Source organism: Bubalus bubalis, chromosome 6, assembly GCF_019923935.1.
Source record: "Bubalus bubalis isolate 160015118507 breed Murrah chromosome 6, NDDB_SH_1, whole genome shotgun sequence".
Lineage (NCBI taxonomy): Eukaryota > Metazoa > Chordata > Mammalia > Artiodactyla > Bovidae > Bubalus > Bubalus bubalis.
Window position 1 is genome coordinate 19,202,312 of NC_059162.1, and position 24,525 is coordinate 19,226,836.

Sequence of the window (24,525 nt, forward strand, 5' to 3'; positions counted from 1 at the left end):
TTTAGTTTTGCAAGAGGAAAAAGTTCTGGAGATCTATCGCACAATGAAGTGAATTTAACACTACTGAACTGCACATTTTTAAACGGTTGAGTATAAAAAAAAAAAAAAAACTTACCAAATTATAAATTTTAAATATATACAGACTATTGTGTCAACTATACTTCAAAAAAGTTGTTTAAAAAACTGAAGAAACAGGAGTTCAAAAAGTTTTGGGGTATGAGACACTGATACAAAAATAAAAGCTCTTCTATCTATCCACCTAAATGTTTTGGTCTGTTGTTGTTGTTTAGTTGCTAAGTTGTGTCCAACTCTTTGCAACCCCACGGACTACACAGCCACCAGGTTTCTCTGTCCATGGGATTGCCTAGCCAAGAATACTGGAGTGGGGCTTACCATTTCCTTCTCCAGGGGATTTTCCCGACCCAGGGATCAAACCTCTGTCTATATTGGCAGGTGGATTCTTTACCACTGAGCCACCAGGGAAGCCAGCCCTACTTTTGCTTTACAGTTTTATAATTCAAAAAGTAATTTCACAACCTCTGCTTTGTTTAAAGTTTGATACTGATTAAAAAAAAAAAGTGAAGTACTACTATTACCCTTTAACAGATCAGAAAACAGATCTTAACAAAGCTATGTTAAGTATTTACCCAATGGAGAGCTTGTACTTGAACCAGATAGTCTGACTTCTAGAAAATAACTTTTCTACTCCAACAACACAAAGAAAAAATATTCCATTCATAACTGTAATAAAAAAATAGAATACTTGGGAATTAATTTAAAGGGGCATATGTGATCTGATGGCTCAGATGGTAAAGAATCTGACTGAAAGGCAGAAGACTTGGGTTACACATACACGCGCGTGCATGCACACATGCGCGCGCGCGCGCGCGCGCGCGCACACACACACACACACACACACACACACACACACACAGTGGAATATTACTGACCCATAAAAAAGAATGAAATAGTGACATTTTCAGCAACATAAACATACCTAGAGATTATGATACTAAGCAAAGTTAGTCAGAAAAAGACAAATGCCATATGACATCACTTGTATGTAGAATCTAAAATATGACACAAATAAACGTATCTGTGAAACAGAAAACACACTTACAGACACAGAGAACAGATCTGCAGTCACCACAGGGGAGGAAGGATTCTGAGTTTGAGATTAGCAGATGCAAACGATCATATATAGGATGAACAGATAACAAAGTCATATTATATAGCAATGGGATCTATATTCAATATCCTGTGATAAACCATAATGGAAAAGAATACAGAAAAGAACATGTGTATACACATGCGTAACTGAATCACTTTGTTGTACAGTAGAAATTAACACAATTATAAATCAACACTTCAATAAAATGAATTTTTTTAAAAATATGCTCAATATCGCTCATCATTCAGTTCAGTTCAGTCACTTAGTCATGTCCGACTCTTTGCAAACCCATGAATCACAGCACGCCAGGCCTCCCTGTCCATCACCAACTCCCGGAGTTCACTCAGACTCACGTCCATCAAGTCGGTGATGCCATCCAGGCATCTCATCCTCTGTCGCCCCCTTCTCCTCCTGCCCCCAATCCCTCCCAGCATCAGGGTCTTTTCCAATGAGTCAACTCTTCGCATGAGGTGGCCAAAGTACTGGAGTTTCAGCTTTAGCATCATTCCTTCCAAAGAAATCCCAGGGCCGATCTCCTTCAGAATGGACTGGTTGGATCTCCCACTTCACAATGGTCAGAATAACCATCATTAAAAAGTCTACAAATAAGAAATGTTGGAGACGGTGTGGAGAAAAACGAACCCTCCTACACTGTTGGTAGGAATGTAAATTGGTGCAGCTACTGAGGAAAGTAGCTACACCAATTTTTGGGGGCTCCAAAATCACTGCAGATGGTGACTGCAGCCATGAAATTAAAAGACGCTTACTCCTTGGAAGGAAAGTTATGACCAACCTAGACAGCTTATTAAAAAGCAGAGATATTACTTTGCCAACAAAGGTCCATCTAGTCAAGGCTATGGTTTTTCCAGTGGTCATGGATGGATGTGAGAGTTGGACTATAAAGAAAGCTGAGCACCGAAGAATTGATGCTTTTGAACTGTGGTGTTGGAGAAGACTCTTGAGAGTCCCTTGGACTGCAAGGAGATCCACCCAGTCCATCCTAAAGGAGATCAGTCCTGGGTGTTCATTGGAAGGACTGATGCTGAAGCTGAAACTACAATACTCAATACTTTGGCCACCTCATGCAAAGAACAGACTCATTGGAAAAGACTCTGATGCTGGGAGAGATTGAAGGCAGGAGGAGAAGGGGACAACAGAGGATGAAACGGTTGGATGACACTACCAACTCAATGGGCATGAGATTGAGTGAACTCCGGGAGTTGCTGATGGACAGGGAGGCTTGGCATGCTGCAATTCATGGGGTCACAAAGAGTCAGACACGGCTGAGCAAATGAACTGAACTGAACTCTGGAAACCAGTATGGAGGTTCCTCATAAAACTGAAAGTAGAGCCAAGTTACCATACGATCCAAAAATTCCACTCCTGGGCATATATATGGAGAAAACTAATTCAAAAAGATACAAGAACCCCAATGTTCACTGCATTACTATTTATAACAGCCAAGTCATGGAAGCAACCTAGATGTCCATGGATAGATGAATGGATTAAGAACATGTGTGTGTGTGTGTGTGTGTGTGTGTGTGTGTGTGTGTGTGTGTGTGAGTCTGTGAGAGATAGAGTATTATTCAGCCATAAAATATAATGAAATAATGCCACTTGTAGCAACATGGCTGGACCTAGAGATTATCATATTAAGTGAAGTCAGACAGAGAAAAACAAATACCATATGATATCATTTATATGTGGAATCTAAAATATGATACAAATGAACTTCTTTAAAAAACAGAAACAGGGGACTTTCCTGGTAGTCCAGTGGTTAAGACTCTATGCTCCCAATAGAGGGGGCATGTGTTCGATCCCTGGTCAGGGAACTAAGATCCCACATGCTCACCAAAGGGGAAAGTGCAGGGGATAAATTAGTTTAAGATTAACAGATACATACTACTATATACAAAATAGGTAATTAACAAGGACCTACCATTTAGCACAGGGAACTGTATTCAATATCTTGCAATAAACCATAAGAGAAAAGACTATGAAAAAATTATATATGCAAAGCTGAATCACTCTGCTGTACACCAGAAACTAACACAACATTGTAAGTCAACTATACTTCAATAAATTTTTTTTAAAAAGATGGAATAAGTAACAACAGAAAAACAAAGGTAAAAAGAGGTGAAAGTGGTTGCCTATGAGAGGAAAGAAGTGGGAATAACTAATATTTTTCATAATAACCTGTGTAGAACTATTTGATGCTTTAAGCTCTATGGATGTATAGTTTTGATGAAAAAAATTTTTAATTTATTATTTTTAATTGAAGGATAATTGCTTTATTGTGTTGGTCTCTGCCATACATCAGCATGAATCAACCGTAGGTAATACATATGTCTCCTCCCGCTTGAACCTCCCTCCCATCTCCCACCCCATTCCACCCCTCTAGGTTGTCACAGAGCCCCAGTTTGAGTTCTTGAGTCATACAGCAAATTCCCACTGGCTATCTATTTTACATATGGTAGTGTATATGTTTCCATGCCACTCTCTTCAGTCATCCCACCCTTCTTTTCTCCTTCTGCCTCCCATGCCCATAAGTCTGTTCTCTATGTCTGCATCTCCACTGCTGCCCTGCAATTAGGTTCATCAGTACCATCTTTCTAGATTCCATATGCTGCTGCATATATACACATTAATATATGATACTTTTCTTTCTGATTTACTTCACTCTGTATAATAGGCTCTAGATTCATCTACCTCATTAGCACTGACTCAAATACATTCCTTTCCATGGCTGAGTAATATTCTGTTGTATATATGTAGCACAGCTTCTTTATCCATTCATCTGTCGATGGACATCTAGGCTGCTGCCATGTCCTAGCTATTGCAAATAGCACTGCAATGAACATTGGGGTACACATGCCTTTTTCAATTATGGTTTTTCTCGGGGTAGTGGGATTGTTGGGTCATATGGTAGTTTTATTTCTAGTTTTTAAAGGAATCTCCATACTGTCTGATGAAGATCTTTTTGAAAAAGTACACAGCCCCATAATCTTCATTTGCTATTGCTTTAAAAAATAATAATAAATACATTTTGAATTCCAGGATATCCCTTTCTTAAACTTATCTTTTGTGGAATTTTATGAATTTCACAAAAAAGAACATTTTACAAATTTAACTAAAATCCAGGAGGCAAAACAGCTTACTAAAGGATTCACACAGGATTGGCAAATGACCACTATATACAAACAGAAAGAGAAATTAGGCTTCTCCAGGGAGATCAATTTACCTACCTGATGAAAGAAGTACGTAACAGCAAGGTCATTGTCATTTAAGAGGATTTCTTCTTCTGTCGTAAAAAGCCACTTTCGAATGGTCAAGCAGGTACCTGGCACAGCTGATGTGTAATTCTGGACGTAGAGTTTATGGGGAAATTCATTAGGTGCCAGCTTACGCACTAGAGAGAAGACAAAACAAAGCAAGCCAGAGTGAGAAGACATAAAAGGCATTTCCTTAGTATGAACTGTGTAAAGCAGACAAGAATGGAGTTGATCATTAACCAGGATATCAGCTTAGACCGTCAAGGAGCTCTGCCTTGGGACCACAAAATATCAATTTGTCTAGCCAAATCTATGCCTTCTAATATGACTGGCCAATTGAACCTCAAGCTAACTGAAATCTATCACCTGAATGACACGCCCTTCAGTTAACATGCTGACTCTGCGGACAGCACCTACTCCAACGTCAGTTAAAATATCTGATCCATTATTGGGCAAGTTATGGCAATGACCACTGAACCTCTTTAAAGCAAGTCTCCCCTTTTATCCAGCTATAGTGCATTTTATTTACTTATGGTGCTTTTATTCTTAAGAGCTGAAAGGCTCTCCCTATCCCTCCAACAAATATAGGACATTCATCAAAGTGACAAGTGTCTTCTGGGTAGCATTATTTCCTCTTCCTAACAATGCTCAAGCAAGATAAAACACTACCACTTTTAATTTCTATAGTGTTTCTCTTGAAAAAGGCTGAGTTCTTTCTCTTGATGTTTACTATCTTTGAAGGAAGTGAAGTCGCTCGGTCGTGTCCCACTCTTTGTGACCTGTGGACTGTAGCCCACCAGGCTCCTCCGTCCATGGGATTCTCCAAGCAAGAATACTGGAGTGGGTTGCCATTTCCTTCTCCAGGGGAATTTCCTGACCCAGGGATCGAACCCAGGTCTCCCACATTGCAGGCAGATGCTTTATTTTAAGCTCTGAGCCACCAGGGAAGCCAGTGTTACTGTCTTTATAACACTGCAAAAGACAGATTTTGTATTTTTCATTCTATTTGCTAACTAAAGCTTATACAGCAGAAGTGACAAATAGATTCAGGGGATTAGATCTGATAGTGTCTGAAGAACTATGGACGGAGGCTCGTGACATTGTACAGGAGGCAGTGATCAAGACAATCCTCAAAAAAAAAGAAATGCAAAAAGGCAAAATGGTTGCCTGAGGAGGCCTTACAAACAGCTATGAAAAGAAGAGAAGCGAAAGGAAAATGGAGAAAAGGAAAGATATGCCCATTTGAATGCAGAGTTCCAAAGAATAGCAAGGAGAGATAAGAAAGCCTTCCTCAGTGATTAATGCAAAGAAATAGAGGAAAACAATAGAATGGGGAAGACTAGAGAAATTAGAGCTACCAAGGCAACATTTTATGAAAAGATGGGCACAATAAAGGACAGAAATGGTATGGACCTAACAGAAGCAGAAGATATTAAGAAGAGGTGGCAACAATACACAGAACTGTACAAAAAAGATCTTCACGACCCAGATAATCACGATGGTGTGATCACTCACCTAGAGCCAGACATCCTGGAATGTGAAGTCAAGTGGACCTTAGGAAGTATCACTACAAACAAAGCTTAGTGGAGGTGATGGAATTCCAATGGAGCTATTTCAAACCCTAAAAGATGATGCTATGAAAGTGCTGCACTCAATATGCCAGCAAATCTGGAAAACTCAGCAGTGGCCACAGGACTGGAAAAGGTCCGTTTTCATTCCAATCCCAAAGAAAGGCAATGCCAAAGAATGCTCAAATTACTGCACAATTGCACTCATCTCACATGCTAGCAAAGTAATGCTCAAAATTCTCCAAGCCAGACTTCAACACTACATGAACCGTGAACTTCCAGATATTCAAGCTGGATTTAGAAAAGGCAGAGGAACCAGAGATCAAATTGCCAGCAGCCACTGGATCATCAAAAAAGTGAGAGAGTTCCAGGAAAACATCTACTTTTGCTTTATTGACTATGCCAAAGCCTTTGACTATGTGGATCACAACAAAATGTGGAAAATTCTGAAAGAGATGGGAATTCCAGACCACCTGACCTGCCTCCTGAGAAATCTGTATGCAGGTCAAGAAGCAACAGTTAGAACTGGACAGGGAACAATAGACTGGTTCCAAATCGGGAAAGAAGTATGTCAAGGCTGTCTATTGCCACCCTGCTTATTTAACTTAAATGCAGAGTACATCATGAGAAACGCTGGACTGGATGAAACACAAGCTGGAATGAAGATTTTGCCATGAAAAATATCAATAACCTCAGATATGCAGATGACACCACCCTTATGGCAGAAAGCAAAGAAGAGCTAAAGAGCCTCTTGATGAAAGTGAAGAGTGAAAAAGTTGGCTTAAAACTCAACATTCAGAAAACTAAGATCGTGGCATCTGGTCCCATCACTTCATGGCAAACAGATGGGGAAACAATGGAAACAGTGACAGACTTTATTTTGTTGGGCTCCAAAATCACTGCAGATGGTGACTGCAGCCATGAAATAAAAAGACGCATATCCTTGGAAGAAAAGTTATGACCAACCTAGACAGCTTATTAAAAAGCAGAAATGTTACTTTGCCAACAAAGGTCCATCTAGTCAAAGCTATGGTTTTTCCAGTAGTCATGGATGGATGTGAGAGTTGGACCATAAAGAAAGTTGAGCACCAAAGAATTGATGCTTTTGAACTGTGGTGTTGGAGAAGACTCTTGAGAGTCCCTTGGACTGCAAGGAGATTCAACCAGTCCATCCTAAAGGAAATCAGTCCTGAATATTCATTGGAAGGACTGATGCTGAAGCTGAAACTCCAATACTTTGGCCACCTAATGCAAAGAACTGACTCATTGGAAAAGACCCTGATGCTGTGAAAGATTAAAGGCAGGAGGTGAAGGAGATGACAGAGGATGAGACGGTTGGATGGTATCATGGACTCAGTGGGCATGAGTTTGAGTAAACTCCGGGAGTTGGTGATGGACAGGGAGACCTGGCGTGCTGCAGTTCACGGGGTTGCAAAGAGTCGGACATGACTGAGTGACTGAACTGAACTGAAAAGCTTAGAAAAGAAGGATAAGATTAGAATCCAAGTGTCCTGGTTCCTTAACAATTCTTTGCAACATTTATGTCTGCCTATTAGACTACAGAGAGTTGGGAAGACAATAAATAATTGCCAGATAGCTGCTTTAGGGGGAATCAAAGTTGTTCTACCTTGACCTGGGACGACAGGGCGATTCTAATCTCCCAAACTCTCTCCCTTTCCAGAATGGGGAAATTCTGATCTATTGATATTATCTGTTGTTTCTGGCCTTACCCCTATATATGCATGATGTGGAAAAACCCATAAACCATTGGAAATCTGTCATTTAAAGACAGCCTTCTGACTTCCTCCCCTTTGTGGTCTCAATGAAACTGTCCCTAGCTTTTATAAAATAATATGTAAGAGAAAATCTCTGTCACCATGCAATAAAACCTCCTAGAGGACCTGTTTACACAGAAACTTAAATACATGCATTAAAGTAAAGCCTTTTAATCAGTGTATCTCTTTCTAACTCCTGAAAAGAAAAAGCTATTCTTAAAAATCTACAAAAAGCATAAAGAACACTAAAACAAGTTGTAGTTAAATAAAATCTCCTCTTTTTAAGGTGGTTTCACTAGACTATATTAATTTTGAATCTCTGATTTTTAAAAATCTCATGAAAATATCAGCTTCAGTGCTGGGTGCAAGGAATCAACACTGACAGAAGAGGAAAAAGGCTATCAGATACCTAGACTTGGGCTTAATGGGATTTGTCCTGTCTGCTTGTTAGAAACAGGTCCAATTAGTGGGACTGCCCCGTGTCTTCAATATCTTCTTCTCTAGGCCAACAGTTTCAATCTGACAGCTTCTGGGATATTTGGTACATTAGTATTAGAATAAAATATTCCCAAACTTAATATTAGTCACTGGCACTTACCAAAGGAATGATTGATCACTTCAAATAAGGCAAAGTAATTCACTGTCGTACTGTCCATGCCAACCTTTGCTGCAATTGCCTAAAGTGTAAACGAAATAGATTAGTTTCAGGGAAACTAAGCACAGCTTCACGGGGCTGGGAAAAGATAGGTGTATGCATGAGAAGCAGGGAGAAGAGAAGGGCCTCACTATCTTGGTTTCATATAAACTAAATCCATGGTCCATAGCTACTCTTCTTTGTACGTATGTATACATACGTGCATATACATGCATCAAATAAAAGGGTAAAAATACCTACAGTATTTGACCCAAATAGCTATGACCTCTAAATACAAATTTTAAAGCTATTAATAGTCTCTCCTTAAATATCAGCTTTGCTCTCTGAAATATAACTTCATTTCATAAGGGTCTTTTTTAACAGCACTTAACTGAAGCGGCTTAGCAGCAGCAGCAGCAGCAAAGCATGTGCTTCACAAGGACAGATTTTAAGAGGAAAATAAATTCTTATAAATATCTAGTCTTACACATTCAGCTTACATTTTAATACAGGCCATTACCATACAAGATCTATATCCTTGGTTCTTGAGCTTAAAACACTGGTTATCAATTTTTTTTCATACTTCACAAATTATTCTTGTTTACTTTTCAGATAATCCATGTCTCATGCTTGGGACCTCCATTTCCTAAGAATTACTGTCATTCTTGTCCACATGAAAAAAGCAAATTGTTGGAACAACAAAGACACTTTGAACAAGTATCAGTCCTTCTCTCTAGAAACTAAGGTCCTAACGTGACAAATAAAAAGAAATTGCAAGATCTATATACAGATAAAAGAAAACCGAAATTACATACAAACAACAACAAAACACAAAGCAAAAAACACAACTAGTAGTATCAAAGTTCCTTTTCAAGGTCAATCCCAAAATGTATAAATAAGGTGTTAATTAAACAAGAAAAAGCTGTTGAGTATTAGTGTCTCAGTAAACCAAACATAAGTATATCCTTCTTCCCAGATCTGCTCACGAAACAGACCTAGGGTCATCCCTAAAGTGAGGTAGAAACTGGAGACTCTAAGTGTTCTAAGCTACAATTCTATACTGCACATGACAGGAACTGATATCGTCTCAGGGTCTGGAAAATGGCTTATAGCTAGAAGTCTCAGTAATTGGGTAAGGAGAGAACTGAAAAAAAAAATTACACCTTTGTAGAGAAATACTGAAAACAAAACATCAGTAAGCTATATAAAATTAATGTTTTCCTTGTAATCAATCTACCATTTTATAACTTCTGAAATACCTCAGATCCCGTACATACCCTTTGCCATGGTATAAAGTAAATGTTTGGGGGATAATTTATTTGCTACAAAGTAGAAATAAGCACTAATATCCAGGAACCTGCTAGTCTCTCTGAAAACCTTTATCAAATCAAGATTAACGACCAAAGAAAAGGCCTAAAAGAAACAATTATACCCAGCACCTGGATCATGATCTTTAAATACCATTCCTCACTGAAAGGAAACAGGACTCCTTGGGGAAATGGCTGATTCTAGATCTAGTATAGGAAATATACAAAGATGAGCCCAGAGCATCTTGTTGTACCAAAAAGCAAGGATGCTATCATAAACAAATGAGTTGCACCAAAAAAACCCACAGGAGCAGACATGAAGGAGCTTCCAATGACCAAAGACAGAACAATGTGAGCACCAAAAAGAATACTGCTTTTGATTAAATCATACTGAGTATCTAAACACCCACATGATACTAAAAAAAAAAAAATCTCACTGGATATCACTGGAATCAATAAGGGCACCATTTCTTTATACCACAAATTGGCAATAAAAGGGAAGAATTACATATTTATCCCCTCTTCCCTACAAACTGTATTTAAGGATACCAATAGCCTTAGTTGATAAGGGAACATTCTTATAGAAGAATTCTAGTTAATAAACGTGAAGACATGAGAGAATTGGAAAATCAGCATTTTGCAACCCTTAATAAAATCACTGGTTACAAGAGCAATTATCAGTGAAAAACTCAATGAATAAAAAAATCAGTGGAATAAACAATGGAGATATCAAGTTATTACCAACTAAAGCTATTAATTAATCACTAAAAGTGGATAACCAGATATTGCATTCCTCTTTTTGAGAAGTAATATGAAGTATATAGTACAGATTATGAAGTATTCTTAACAGAAAAGCAGAACCTAATCGAGCCTCTAGAGAAAAATTCATTTATAGAAAATATAAGGAAACAGAAAGACATATTAAATGACATATATAGACAGAAGAAACAAATGGGTACATTCAGAATGTGGAACATTCCACAGGACACAGACCCAATTTCTGCAATAAAGCAAATAATCTGGGGGGAAAAGTTGGGGAAGGGGAGGAAAGGGAGCCGGCCCTATATTAAAATAAACATAAAAACCAAGTATCACATGAGAACCTTGTTTAGATCCACATTTTAACAAACCAACTGTAAAGAATCATTTTTAGACAACTGGGAAACTTGACTATGGATTTGTTATTAGTTAATACTATGCAAGTAGTTAATTTTTTAGGTTTGATAATGGTTTGGTGATTATATAAGAAGAATGTCCGTATTTTTTAGAGATGCATACAGAAATGCATACAGGTCCAATAACATGGAATTTGTCTTAAAATATTTAAACAAAGGAAAAGGAAAACTGTATATGCAACACAAATGTGGCAAAATCTTGAGGATTATTGGATATGAGTGATGAGAACATGGAACTTCATGGTACTAGTCTATTTTCATGTATATTATAAAGTTTTTACAATTAAAAAGAGGGGGAACTAATCACAACCAATACAACCTAAGACATTTTTTGCCTTTCTTTTAAGAAAGACAAAGTACATTCAAATTAATAATAATTAACATCAACAGTAGCAGCTAATATTTAATAAATTTATTACATGCCAGATACTCCAAGCACTTTATATGTATTAACTCATTTAATCTATCTTTCTCCATTTTAAACCAACCAATGTAAGTCTACTTGTTCAAGTTTAATTTACCTGATATACTTGGTCTGTAGTACTATTCTTTTTAACCCTGACTGTAACTGTCGTTCCATCTGGTAATGCTACTCTCAGCTCTACATCGGACACACCATTGTAATTCTGGGGAAAAGACAGAAAAAGAATTAATTAAAAAAAAATTATGACCCAGTATATCTTCACTCTCCTTGCAACATGCTAGCTAAACAACAACCTAAACTTGTGACAGAAAGAAAACGAGTTTCAATGAAAAGGGGAAAAAAGACATCTTATAAATCAATACATTTACATTTTATAAGTCAGTCATAAAGCTGACTTTCGGCTGCAGCAAAAGTTAACCTTTAAGAGGAACAGGAAGGAAAGAAATATGTTAAACTCAATGTGTTCATATCCAAAGCAGAAAACTTGTGTGAAGCAGTCTAGGTCAAACACAGATGAGATTTTTGGCTTACTTTCAAACATTTAGAACTCACAAATGAGAAAAGAAAACAACTGAAAGCAGTAGTTTCAACAAATATTCTCTGGTTTTAAATGGTCAGGCATGGGCTTCCCTGGTAACAGCTCAATGGTAAAGAATCCACCAGAAATGCAGGAGACACAGGTCTGATCCTGGGTTAGGAAGATTCCCTGAAGGAGGAAATGGCAACCCACTCCAGTATTCTTGCCTGGGAAATCCCATGGACAGTGGAGCCTGGTGGGCTACCGTCCATGGGGTCACAAAGAGTTGGACACAACTTAGCAACTGAACAACAATATCAGACTGGCTCAAGTGAAATTCTAAGTTCCTTTCCAGACTCTGAAACAATCACCACACCTTTGAAAGGAAAAATTGATGAAACTCAGGAATCTGCATTAGTCTGGAACATGTACAATTTTCTTCAAGCAAAGAGTAAACAATTCTTATCCTCCTTAATTCAAAAGAAGTCCTTTTCTCTTACTGCTTTTGATAAATTTACACGTTCCTCTAATAAACTGTGACCTTGTAATTTTTACTACAGAGAAACAACTATTTAGGAACAAATAGTTCCTAAATACCACTTTTAAAAAAGTAAAATTGCCTAAAATCATCCTAAGCATTACTTTGTTATAAGCCCTTGTCTGTAAGAACTTTTAATCCAGCTGGGAAAATAAAATATATACATATAAAATAATCAATGAATAACATACTAGTACCATAGCATTACACAGTCATTTGTCTATTCAGTTAGTATTTATTAAGCACCTACAATATGTTTAACATTGTGCTAAGGCACTGAGAATATCAAGATGATCAAGATTTAGCTCTTGTTCTGAAGATCTCATGTACAGCATGGTGATCATAGTTAACAATACTATTTCGTATATTTGAAATTTGCTAAGGGGCAGATCAGAAGGGAAGAAAGGAAGGAAGGGAAGATGGAAGGATGGAAGGAAGAAAAGAACGAGAAAGAAGGGAGGAAATAGTAATGAGGTGATAAATATGTCAACTTGACTATGGTGATCATTTCACAATTTATACAGATATCAAAACATTAAATCATATACCTAAATATACACAATTCCTATCTGACAATTATATGTCAAAAAGCTGAAAAGAAAATAAGATTTAGCTCTTACATACATGTAGCTCATACTCTATAAAGTAAAATTATAAAGTGATAACCTGACTATATGTATAAAAAATTAGAGAATGAGATAGCAACAAGGTGATAATTAAGTGGTACTGACTGCAGAAGTTCTTGGTGGAATAGAAAATTAATGACTTGAGCATCAGGAAGGAGTCAAAGAGAAGGTGGACCTAGCACTAGGACATGAAGGATAAGCAGAACGCGTAAAAAAAGGAAGTTGAAAAATCAGTCATTTGGAGAATTTATGGCAATTCAATCCAGAATCAATAACTTCAATTTTCCCCACAAGGAGCCAAGAGGGAAATAGTCACTGTAGTGGGTATTCACCTACCTCATCTGATTCTGATAGAAATTCCTGCATGATGTCACTTTCGCCAATGACTCGTATTGAGCACACTATAGAAAACAAAGACAGAATCTGGCATGAGGCCCTAAAATCAAGAATATATAGTCAAGAACATATCAAGATTTAAATGTAAATCATCAGTAGCAGGCAATGCTGAAGTAGTTTGCCATCCATGACACATGGTACTTTAAGGCACAACAAACATTTATATATGAAGTAGAACTGAGGAATAATAGAATGTACAAAGAAACAGCTTGCTAAAAACATTAAACTAGACAAATGAAGTCATTCATAAAAGAGAAATAAAAGTTCAGTAAATCCAACTTTGCTGGCTTGTGTTAATAAGCCAGAGAATAGAGCAAGAGTACGGACAATTAGGAATGTATCAAACACACAATTAAAATACAAAGAAAAATATCTATTTGACATAGGAGAAGGTCAGTAAGAGAATCATTAACATTTAAAGCCACTTTGGGAAAAAAGGGGTAATCAAGTATTAATCTGAGTACCTCTTCTCATCTCAAAAAGTTTAACTTCAAAACAACTACAACTGAAAAAGAGAGAGAGAGAAAGGGAAAAGGAAGGAAAGGAAAACAGGCAGGAGGTAGGTAATCATCTAAGTCAATTTCTTAACATTCTCATGGGGATAATAAATTACACTGCTGATTTTACTTCATTTTATTAAAAAAAAACCTGTACTCTTTTTCATTTCCCAAGGGCTGTGTTTAGAGGCCGTTCCACGTTAGAGAAGTTAAAAATAGATGAAGTTTAACTACCTTCTATGGAGGAAATGGTTTTTCTTCAGGGAAAGCTCTCTACCAAAGTTTTAAAAAATTCAACTAGGTCAATTAGTTCTTCTACAAGGACACAGAATTACTAAATACCACATAAGACCATTATTCTATTAAATGAGTATTTTAAAGAAAAAACTATTGCATGCCCAGCAAATTATATAACTCTATATCCAAGCAAGGTCTCTTCTCTGCACCACAAACTGAACCATCATATTTAGGAGATCTTTGTCATTTCTCCCTGCCTTTCTAGATAAATGAATGTCTCAGCTTCCACATACAAAGATTCCTAATGTCTTGTTTGCAAGCCCTGAGATATTAATAACAAGTTAGTTTTAATATTTCTACCTATAACCTGCTAAGAACAAGGGGACTTTAGCTCGCTCACAACTCAGCAAACCTGTCCAAAAGGAATAAGGAATTTTCAAGTAGGCTATGTCAGTAAACTAAGAATCACTTTCATTAAAATGTCTTAAATACCTAGCTTCCAAATAAATTTGGCATGTTGAGTGTGTATGTGTTTGCTGGCAAATAATATAACCCTATAAATAAAGGTCCTTAATGCATAACAAAATAATTATGCATTTTTCTATTGTTGTTAAGTGTTCAGTGAATCAATAATATAGGCTATTAACTGCTGTACTGAACAGTTCAGTGTTGGGCTTTAATGCTCAGATCAATCAACATCTATAGTCAGAAATGTGACTTTCACTATTGAGTTTCCGGAAACTTAGCTATGCAGCTTAGGAGCCACAACATACTATCTTGACCAGATGTTTACTCAAGATAATAGAGTTTAATAGGCTGGCTTACCTTTTTCTAGATATTCTTCCAACCCCCGACGTCGGGCATCTAATTGCTGTTCTGATAAAGAGAATGGCCACTTCCCTGGAAGTCGGGGAAATGTAAAGTTGGCAAACTCTCTCTTCAGGTTCTGGTGTAAGATGGCAAACTCCCGGTACCGCTTAGAACACAGCTGCCTCCCTGCCATGTAAACATTGTAGACCTGGTGAGGGGGAAGGACAAAAAAAAAAGCCTACTTACTACATATTAAATCACAGAATCACCTAGAGTCAGGCTCAGATTAACACTGGTTAGGTCAGAGAAGGCAATGGCACCCCACTCCAGTACTCTCGCCTGGAAAATCCCATGGACGAAGGAGCCTGGTAGGCCGCAGTCCATGGGGTCACGAAGAGTCAGACACAACTGAGCGACTTCACTTTCACTTTTCACTTTCATGCGTTGGAGAAGGAAATGGCAACCCACTCCAGTGTTCTTGCCTGGAGAATCCCAGGGACGAGGGAGCCTGGTGGGCTGCCTGGGGTTGCAGAGTCGGATACAACTGAAGTGACTTAGCAGCAGCAGCAGAAGGTATATTTCTCTATATACTTAACAGAGAATTTATGTTCAAGGTCACCATAAAACAAGATTTACTTTTAATAAACATGCCAGAAATTGTATGTAAAAAAGATAGATACTGCCTTCAAGGGGTCCATGATCTTATTTTTGCTATGACAATTAAACTCCAGCACACTGTTTTAAATATCTTTGGAGCCAATTATCAGTTTTTATTTTCAGAAAATTAAAAAGCATTCAAAGCCAATGTGAATGAACAAGCAAGCAAATTTGGAGAGAGATGTAAAAAAGTTAGAACTGATCATAAAGCAAAGTGACTGACATTTGTGTGTGAACCACATTTCCAAAGAAAAGGTCTAAAAAATGATGCAAGCAATACTGGTATTTTTGCTACCAAAAAGATCATTTTTGCCACCAAAAAGATCGTTTTTGCCAAAGCTCCTTTTTAAAATCAGATGTCCCTAGTTTTGGTCTTCTCCTTTCCAACATTAAAACAGAGTTAACAAAAAGCTGAAGAATAAATGTACTCTAAGGACCTCCTCATAATAATAAACAGTTAATAATCCTCATAAAATAGTAGACAGATTTTTGTCTATTGTTCACAGATGCATGCCAAGCTTCTAGAATAGGGCCTGGCACACAGTAGGCACTCAGTAAATATTTGATGGAGAAATGAATGTATATATGTGCAATTCTTATATATGTGTCCTCATAAAGGAAAGTGGTGGGATACATGATCCAAAAACATCAAGTAAGTAACTTTGTAGTCTCAGAACATATCAAATTACACAGAGATGGGAAAATTAGCCCCAAATCACACTTATTGGATTAGCAAAAATCACTCAAAAATTTAAACGTGCACAAAACAGGTCATCTACTCGTGTAACCAAGACTTAGTCACTGAACATAGAACAGACTGGTGGTTGCCAAGAGGGAAGGGGTTTTGGGGGAGGGGTGGGAGTAGCAGCCTGGGGTTACCAGACCTAAGCTTTTATATACAGAATGGATGAACAACAAGGTCCTACTGTACAGCATAGAGAACTATATTCAATATCCTATGATAAACCATAATGGAAAAGAACATAAAAAAGACAGTGGGTATATATATATATATATATGTATGAATGTATACAAAAAAGAATATATATATTCTTATAAAAGAATATATATACATAATTGAATCACTTTATTGTACAGATGTAGCTAACACAATTATTCTAAATCAACTATACTTCAATTTAATACATAAACAAAGACTTAGTCACTGAGAATGTATACACCAAAGCATTTCCTTCAGTCTCAAGAAGAATCTTTTCCATGCTTCTATGATTTAAGAAGTATAAATTAAATGTAACAATAATTTAGTCATTCAAAACTCCTCTCTCACAACTCTCCTATGATCCTCCCATAAGCAAAGCCTCTAACTACTATCAGTGTCCAGGGAATGAATACAATCCTGATCAACGAGTTTTCTTCTTATAATTATCATGCAAATTTGTAACTGATTGTAATGAATCACACGTAATACCAAGTATTCCCATCACTGCCTTCTAAAGACTATGACTACATTTCCCCAGTGATGATCTCTTGAGTGATCTCAAGTCTAACAAAACATTTCTAAGGGTAGAAAGAACCCTAAAACTTAAGAGGCCTTTGTGACAATTTCAACCCTAAAATTTCAGTTTCTCATAAGGTGAGAACAGTAACATCAAATAGCCCCTCACCACCCACCTCTTCCCACTTAAATGTGAAGTCAAAGGTAACAGAACTATAAATAGGATGCCTGACAGTTCAGTAATACATTCACGCAGGTAGGAATGGCTTCCACAAGAGCTAAACCATTTTTAAATTAGCTGTGCTTAGCAAATGAAAAACATGCAAAAAAGATATTACAACAGTGATGCTTTGTTCTTCATTTGTCCTTAAAATTAACCTATGATCCATTAGTATTCATTTTGCTGATTTGGACACACTCATTTGCAAAGAAAATGACTGATTCCCCGCTGAATCAACTCGTGAAGGTCCATGGTCCATAAGAAATGACCATGGTTTCATTACAAATGACAATGGTCCGTCAAAATACATATTTGTCAGACATGAAGGAGATTATCATAAAATAGGGACTAAAGATATAGGCAGGCAGGTAGTACTTCTAGGACCTTTCCATCTTAATGTAACCCCAGACTGGCTGGCTCATATGGAATTAGACAGCTTGTCTAGCTTGCGAGAACATGTTGAATTTAACGATCACTGGTCACTGTCTTCTCCAACTGACCATATCCTACAAAACTTCAAAAGTTGGAATGTTCAGATTGCAAAGCCAGCTTCCAAGGATAACAAGTTATTGCCCTCTTGAGATATTCTTTGCTGAGTTCAACCCCAATGAGGGAAAAGGAATGAATTATGAGTGGGGAAAGTGTAAAACTTATCTGATCAGTGATCTGATTTTGTCTCTCTGGATTCTGCAAATAAAAGTTTCAAAATTCAGCTTTGTTTCTAAATTTCTCTATATGTAAATGTTGAAAATCCATGCCATACCATTTTGCTTTATCCTCATGACTTAATTCTATGGAATGAATGCCAGAAGGTGGTAACTGATAAATTCTCACAAAAGCACAAACTACTGTAGGGAAAGCAATTCTAGTAATATCTGGGCTCTATATTCAATATCAAAAAACACAACTCCAGATAACAGAGATCTTTATTTTGTTGGTTCCTTAATCCCCACTTACAGATTTCTTAAGGCTTTTAAATGGTAACATCTCATTCTGTGTAGGATCTGAATATTAAAATGTTCTTTCTCAAGCCTCTAGTAGTAACCCACAGGAATTGTGCTACTGAACACACAGAAGAGAATCTCCTTAAACAATGCAAAAGTGATTAGACACAATATTGTAAAGCAATTATCCTCCAATAAGAAGAAAAAAAGAATGACACCACCACCCAAGTTCTGCCTCCAAATGTCAAACAGACATTCATCTGGTTCATGCTATTGATCTGGATAAATCCTCAATGTACATTAGGACCAACAAATTGTTTCCAATGCCACCTAGCCATTTAATCTTGCTTTTAGCTGAAAATTTGTCTTCCAAAGGACACCTTATTGGCTATTCACAAGCTGCTTACAATAGCAAAAGGAGATTCAGCATTCTTATCTGATTTCGGAGTAAAATGCATGAGATCTAAGGGATTCTTTCCCAATGCTGAAGTATTTAGATTTCTTCTTGGAAAGAAAAAAATCAAAAGACAACAAGATGCTCCTAAAGAACTTAGGCTACATGTGTGTGTTTTCCCTAATGTAGATCGTAAATGGCATCTATTTTCTTTATTTGGACCTCAGGTGTATAGAATTGGGTTAACAACAATCCTTGGTTCATAACAATCTCATTTTGATGAACTCTGTTTGGATATTTAATTCAGATATTTTTATCTTTTAAAATTTATTTTAATTAATTGATTTTTTTTTTTTTTTTTGGCCACTACACACTGCATGTGGGATCTTAGTTCACCAACCAGGGACTGAACTCATACCCCCTGCAGTGGAAGCACAGAGTGTCTTAATCATTGGACCACCAGGGAAATCCCAATTTAGTTATGTTTAATGTGAGAGTTGGACTGTGAAGAAAGCTGAGTGCTGAAGAACTGATGCTTTTGAACTGTGGTGTTGGAGAAGACTCTTGAGAGTCCCTTGGACTGCAAGGAGATCCAATCAGTCCATCCTAAAGGAGATCAGTCCTGGGTGTTCATTGGAAGGACTGATGCTGAAGCTGAAACTCCAATACTCTGGCCACCTCATGCCAAGAGTTGACTCACTGGAAAAGACCCTGATGCTGGGAGGGATTGGGGGCAGGAGAAGCGGACGACAGAGGATGAGATTGTTGGATGGCATCACTGACTCAATGGACATGACTTTGAGTGAACTCTGGGAGTTGGTGATGGACAGGGAGGCCTGGCGTGCTGTGATTCATGGGGTCGCAAAGAATTGGACACGACTGAGCGACTGAACTGAACTGAACACTGTAAAAATAAACTAAAAACTAAGGCCTTGACAAAAACATCTCTTACCACATAGTCTCTGCCTCCTTCACCCCATCTCCCTGTTTCTCTCTCAAAATTATTAGGCTCAACCATGTTTCATTACTCCCGTTTTTCTTTTCATAGTTTATTCCTACATTTACCTGTAATCTTTACATTTTTATTTTTTATGTTAATTTCTTGGCTGCCATGGGTTTTTGTTGCTGTGTGCAGCCTTTCTCTAGCTGTGGGAAGGTGGGGCTACTCTCTAGTTGTGGTGCGTGGGTTTCTCACTGCAGCAGCTTCTCTTGTTGCACAGCACAGGCTCTAGAGCACATGGGCTTCAGCAGTTGTGACACATGGGCTCAGCAGTTGTGGTACATGGGTTTAGCTGCCTCAAGGTACATGGACTCTTCCCAGACTAGGGATCAAACCTGTGTCCTCTGCATTGGCAGGCAGATTCTTAACCACTGGACCATCAAGGAAGTCCTTATTTTAATTTTTGAAGGATATTTCAGTTTTAAAAAAAGTCTATTATGCAGAATAAGACTTTTTGGCACTTATTTTTTCACATAGTCTCATCCACAATGCTATATATCTTTGTGGTTTATCCTATTGTACATAACACTTTGTTGTTTAACGTTTTTTAAAAAATCTGTTCTGTTGACATACATTTAGGTTGTTTCTGGGTTTTAATATTCTTGGTTTTAGCCATTATGAACAATGCTACTGTGAACATTTGTGCATGTGCCGCCTGTAGTACATACAGTAATATAAGAGATTCTCCTGGATATACTCTATGTGAGGAACTTCAGAATTATACGGTATGTGAACATTCAACCTAAGGAGACAATGCCAACTTATAAGCTAAAGCAGTTACATAAACTTATACTCCTTACACTCCTTTTCAGTAATAATATAAAAAGATCCTAACTTTTGCAAATGGAATGGGTATGAAAAGATTTCTTGCTCTGGTCCTAATTTACAGTTCCAAGATTATAAATGATGCTGATCATCGTCTCTCCATATATATTTATTGGCCAGCTGCCCAGGGATCAAGGCTCACCCACCAATGGGCCAACATCAACTGTGGAAAACCCCAGACCCCTCAGCCAGCTGAGTCAGGAACTGGCCCCACTCACCAGCAGTCTGACATCTGACCCAGAACCCTCCCAGGACACGGCCCCACCCACCAGTGGCTGACAGCTTCTGCACTAGGCAAGGCTTGGCAACCAACCCAATCAGGAGCCAGCCATGTCTACCAATGTGCCTCACAGTAGTCAGCCTGCCACAACAGAAGGGCTCATGCAGCCCATATAGATGGCAGCCCTAAAGCATAAAGGTCTGGAGACCAGAAGCAGGTATGCTGCTGGCCCACAGGCATTTCCTACTTAAGGCCACTTCTCCATGATAAGGAAACATACCGACCTACCAAATACATAGAAATAAAAACACAGAATTAGGCAAAATGAGGCTACAGAGGAATATGTTCCAAACAAAGGAACAAGACAAAACCCCAGAAGAAGAACTAAGTGAAATGGAGATAAGCAATTTATGCAACAAAGATTTCAAGGTAATGATCATAAAAATGTTCAAAGAACTTTGGAGACTACATGAACACAGTAAGAAGTCAGAATTTTTCTAACAGAGAGTTAGAAAATATAAAGTAGACCCAAACGGATGAAAAATACAGTAACTAAAATAAAAAATACACTAGAAGGATTCAATAACAGATTAGATGATACAGAGGAATGAATCAGAAAACTAGAAGACAGAGTAAAGAAAATAACTCAAACTGAACAGAAAAAAGGAAAAATAATTTTTAAAAATGAGACCTTTAGGACAACATCAAGCATATAACATTCATTTAACAGGGGTCCCAGAAGGAGAAAAGAAATAAAAGGTGCTGAGAGCTTATTTGAAGATGTAGTAACTAAAAACTTTCCTAACTTAGGAAAGAAAGCAGACATCCAGATCTGGGAAGCACAGTGAGTCCCAAACAGACCAACCCGAAGAGGACCACACCAAGACACGCTGTCATTAAAACAGCAAAAATTAAAGATTAAGAAAGAATATTAAAAGCAACAAAAGAAAAGCAACTAGTTATGCACAAGGGAACTAACTCCCATAAGGCTATCAGTCAACTTTTCAGCAGAAACCGCAGACCAGTAGGGAGTGACACAATATACTGTAATGATGAAAGGAAAAAACCCACAACCAAGAATACTCTACCTGGAAAGGATATTATTCAGATTTGAAGGAGAAAATCAAAAAAGCTTTACAGACAAGCAAAAGCTAAAAGAGTTTAGCCCTATGAAACCAACTTTACCAGAAATGCTAAAGGGACTTCTCTATGCAAAAAAGGCCACAACTAGAAATAAGAAATTAGGAAAGGAAAAATCTACTGTCAAAGACAAACATACAGGAAAGGTAGTTAGTTGATCAGTCAATTATAAAGCTAGAAGGGAGGTTAAAAGACAAAAGTATCAAAATCATCAATATCACAATAAGCAGTTAAGAGATATACACATCAAAAAAGGATGTAAAATATGATGTTAAAAACAATAAACATGGTGAGGAATAAAAACACAGGATTGTTAAAATGCATTCAAAATTAAGGGATCAGAAACTTAAAACAATCATATAGAGTGACAGACTGCTATATAAAAACTTCATGGAAATCACAAAACAAACATCTACACAAGATATACACACAAAGAAGAGAAAGGAATCCAAACATAACGCTAAAGACATGGTAAAAAGCAAAAGACAAAGAAAAGAACAAAAAAAGGGTCATAAAAACAACCCCAAAACAATTAATAAAATGGCAGTAAGTACAAATCTATCCAATTACTTTAAATATAAATCGACTAGGTACTCCAATCAAAAGACACAGAGCTGCTGAATGGATATACAAACAAGAACCATATATATGCTGCCTAAGAGAAACTCACTTCAGATCTAAAGACACACAGGCAGAAAAGTAGGGAATGGAAAAAGGTATGCCATATGAATGAAATGTAAAGAAAGCCAGGGTAACAATACTTATATCAAACCAAATACACTTTAAAACAAGGTCTGTAATAAGAGATAAAGAAGAAAATTACATAACAATCAATGAATCAATCCAGTAAGATATAACAATTGTAAATAGGTATGTACCCAACATGCTGTTGCTGCTGTGTTAGTCGCTCAGTCATGTCTGACTCTTTGACACCTCATGGACTATAGCCCGCCAGGCTCCTCTGTCCCTGGAATTCTCCAAGCAAGAATACTGGAGTGGGTTGCCATTTCCTTCTCCAGGGAATCTGCACAACCCAGGGATCAAACCCAGGTCTTCTGCATTGCAGGCAGATTCTTTACCATCTGAGCCACCAGGGAAGCCCATGCACCCAACATAGGAGCACCTAAATACATAAAGCAAATATTAATAAATATAAAGGGGGACAAATTGACAGTAACACAATGATAGTACAGGACTTTAACACCACACCTACATCAATGGAGAGATAATCCAAACAGAAATCAATAATGAGGGATAGTCCCAGCATTCCAGTGGTTAAGACTCTGCACTGCCAATGCAGGGGTTGGGGGTTCAATCCCTGGGGGGGAACCTAAGACCCACATGCCAAGTGCTATGGCCAAAAAAAAAGAAAATCAATAATTAACACTAGCCTTAAATGACACATCAGACCAGATGGACTTAACCAGATGGACAACTATATCTATATCTATATCTATATCTATAGAGAGAGAGTTGATCACATCAGATCAGTCACTCAGTCGTGTCCGACTCTTGCAACCCCATAAATCGCAGCACGCCAGGCCTCCCTGTCCATCACCAACTCCCGGAGTTCACTCAGACTCATGTCCATCAAGTCAGTGATGCCATCCAGCCATGTCATCCTCTGTCGTCCCCTTCTCCTCTTGCCCCCAATCCCTCCCAGCATCAGAGTCTTTTCCAATGAGTCAACTCTTCGCATGAGGTGGCCAAAGTACTGGAGTTTCAGCTTTAGCATCAGTCCTTCCAAAGAAATCCCAGGGCTGATCTCCTTCAGAATGGACTGGTTGGATCTCCTTGCAGTCCAAGGGACTCTCAAGAGTCTTCTCCAACACCACAGTTCAAAAGCATCAATTCTTCGGTGCTCAGCCTTCTTCACAGTCCAACTCTCACATCCATACATGACCACAGGAAAAACCATAGCCTTGACTAGACGAACCTTTGTTGGCAAAGTAATGTCTCTGCTTTTGAATATACTATCTATAGTTGTTATGCTATATATAGTTGTTGTTGTTGCTATTCAGTCACTCAGTTGTGTCCGACTCTTTGCAACCCCATGGACTGTAGCACGCCAGCCTTCCCTGTCCTTCACCATCTCCTGGAGTTTACTCAAACTCATATCCATTAAGTTGGTGATGTCATCCAACCATCTCATCCTCTGTTACTCCCTTCTCCTCTTGCCTTCAGTCTTTCCCAGCATCAGGGTCTTTTCCAGTGAGTCAGCTCTTCCCATCAGGTGGCCAAAGGACTGGAGCTTCAGCTTCAGCATCAGTCCTTCCAATGAATATTCAGAACTGATTTCCTTTAGGATTGACTGGTTTGATCTTCTTGAAGTCCAGGGGATTCTCAAGAGTCCTTTCCAGCACCACCAGTTTGAAACCATCAGTTCTTCAGCACTCAGCTTATTTTACTGTCCAGTTCTCACATCCATACATGACTACTGGAAAAACCATAGCTTTGACTAGATGGACCTTTGTAGGCAAAGTAATGTCTCTGCTTTTTAACATGCTGCCTAGGTTTATCATTCCTTTTCTTCCAAGGAACAAGTGTCCTTTAATTTCATCACTGCAGTCACCATCCACAGAGATTCTGGAGCTCAAGAAAATGAAGTCTGTCACTGTTTCCACTGTTTCCCCATTGATTTGCCATGAAGTGATGGGACCAGATGCCATGACCTTCATTTTTTGAATGTTGAGTTTTAAGACAACTTTTCACTCTCCTCTTT

General features: G+C 38.0%; 1 protein-coding gene across 2 annotated transcripts in view; it reads right to left on the bottom strand.

Annotated features, from left to right (window-relative positions):
• The window catches only part of SNX27 (sorting nexin 27), an 80,862-nt gene that overhangs the window by 16,573 nt on the left and 39,764 nt on the right, over positions 1-24,525 (bottom strand). For both annotated transcript variants that reach the window (XM_006055127.4, XM_006055126.3), the window contains exons 3-7: positions 14,963-15,155; positions 13,344-13,408; positions 11,424-11,528; positions 8,385-8,463; positions 4,417-4,580 (exon numbers count right to left, since the gene is read on the bottom strand). In XM_006055127.4, the coding sequence (XP_006055189.1) occupies positions 4,417-4,580; positions 8,385-8,463; positions 11,424-11,528; positions 13,344-13,408; positions 14,963-15,155 (606 nt within the window). The remainder of the gene's footprint in view (positions 1-4,416; positions 4,581-8,384; positions 8,464-11,423; positions 11,529-13,343; positions 13,409-14,962; positions 15,156-24,525) is intronic.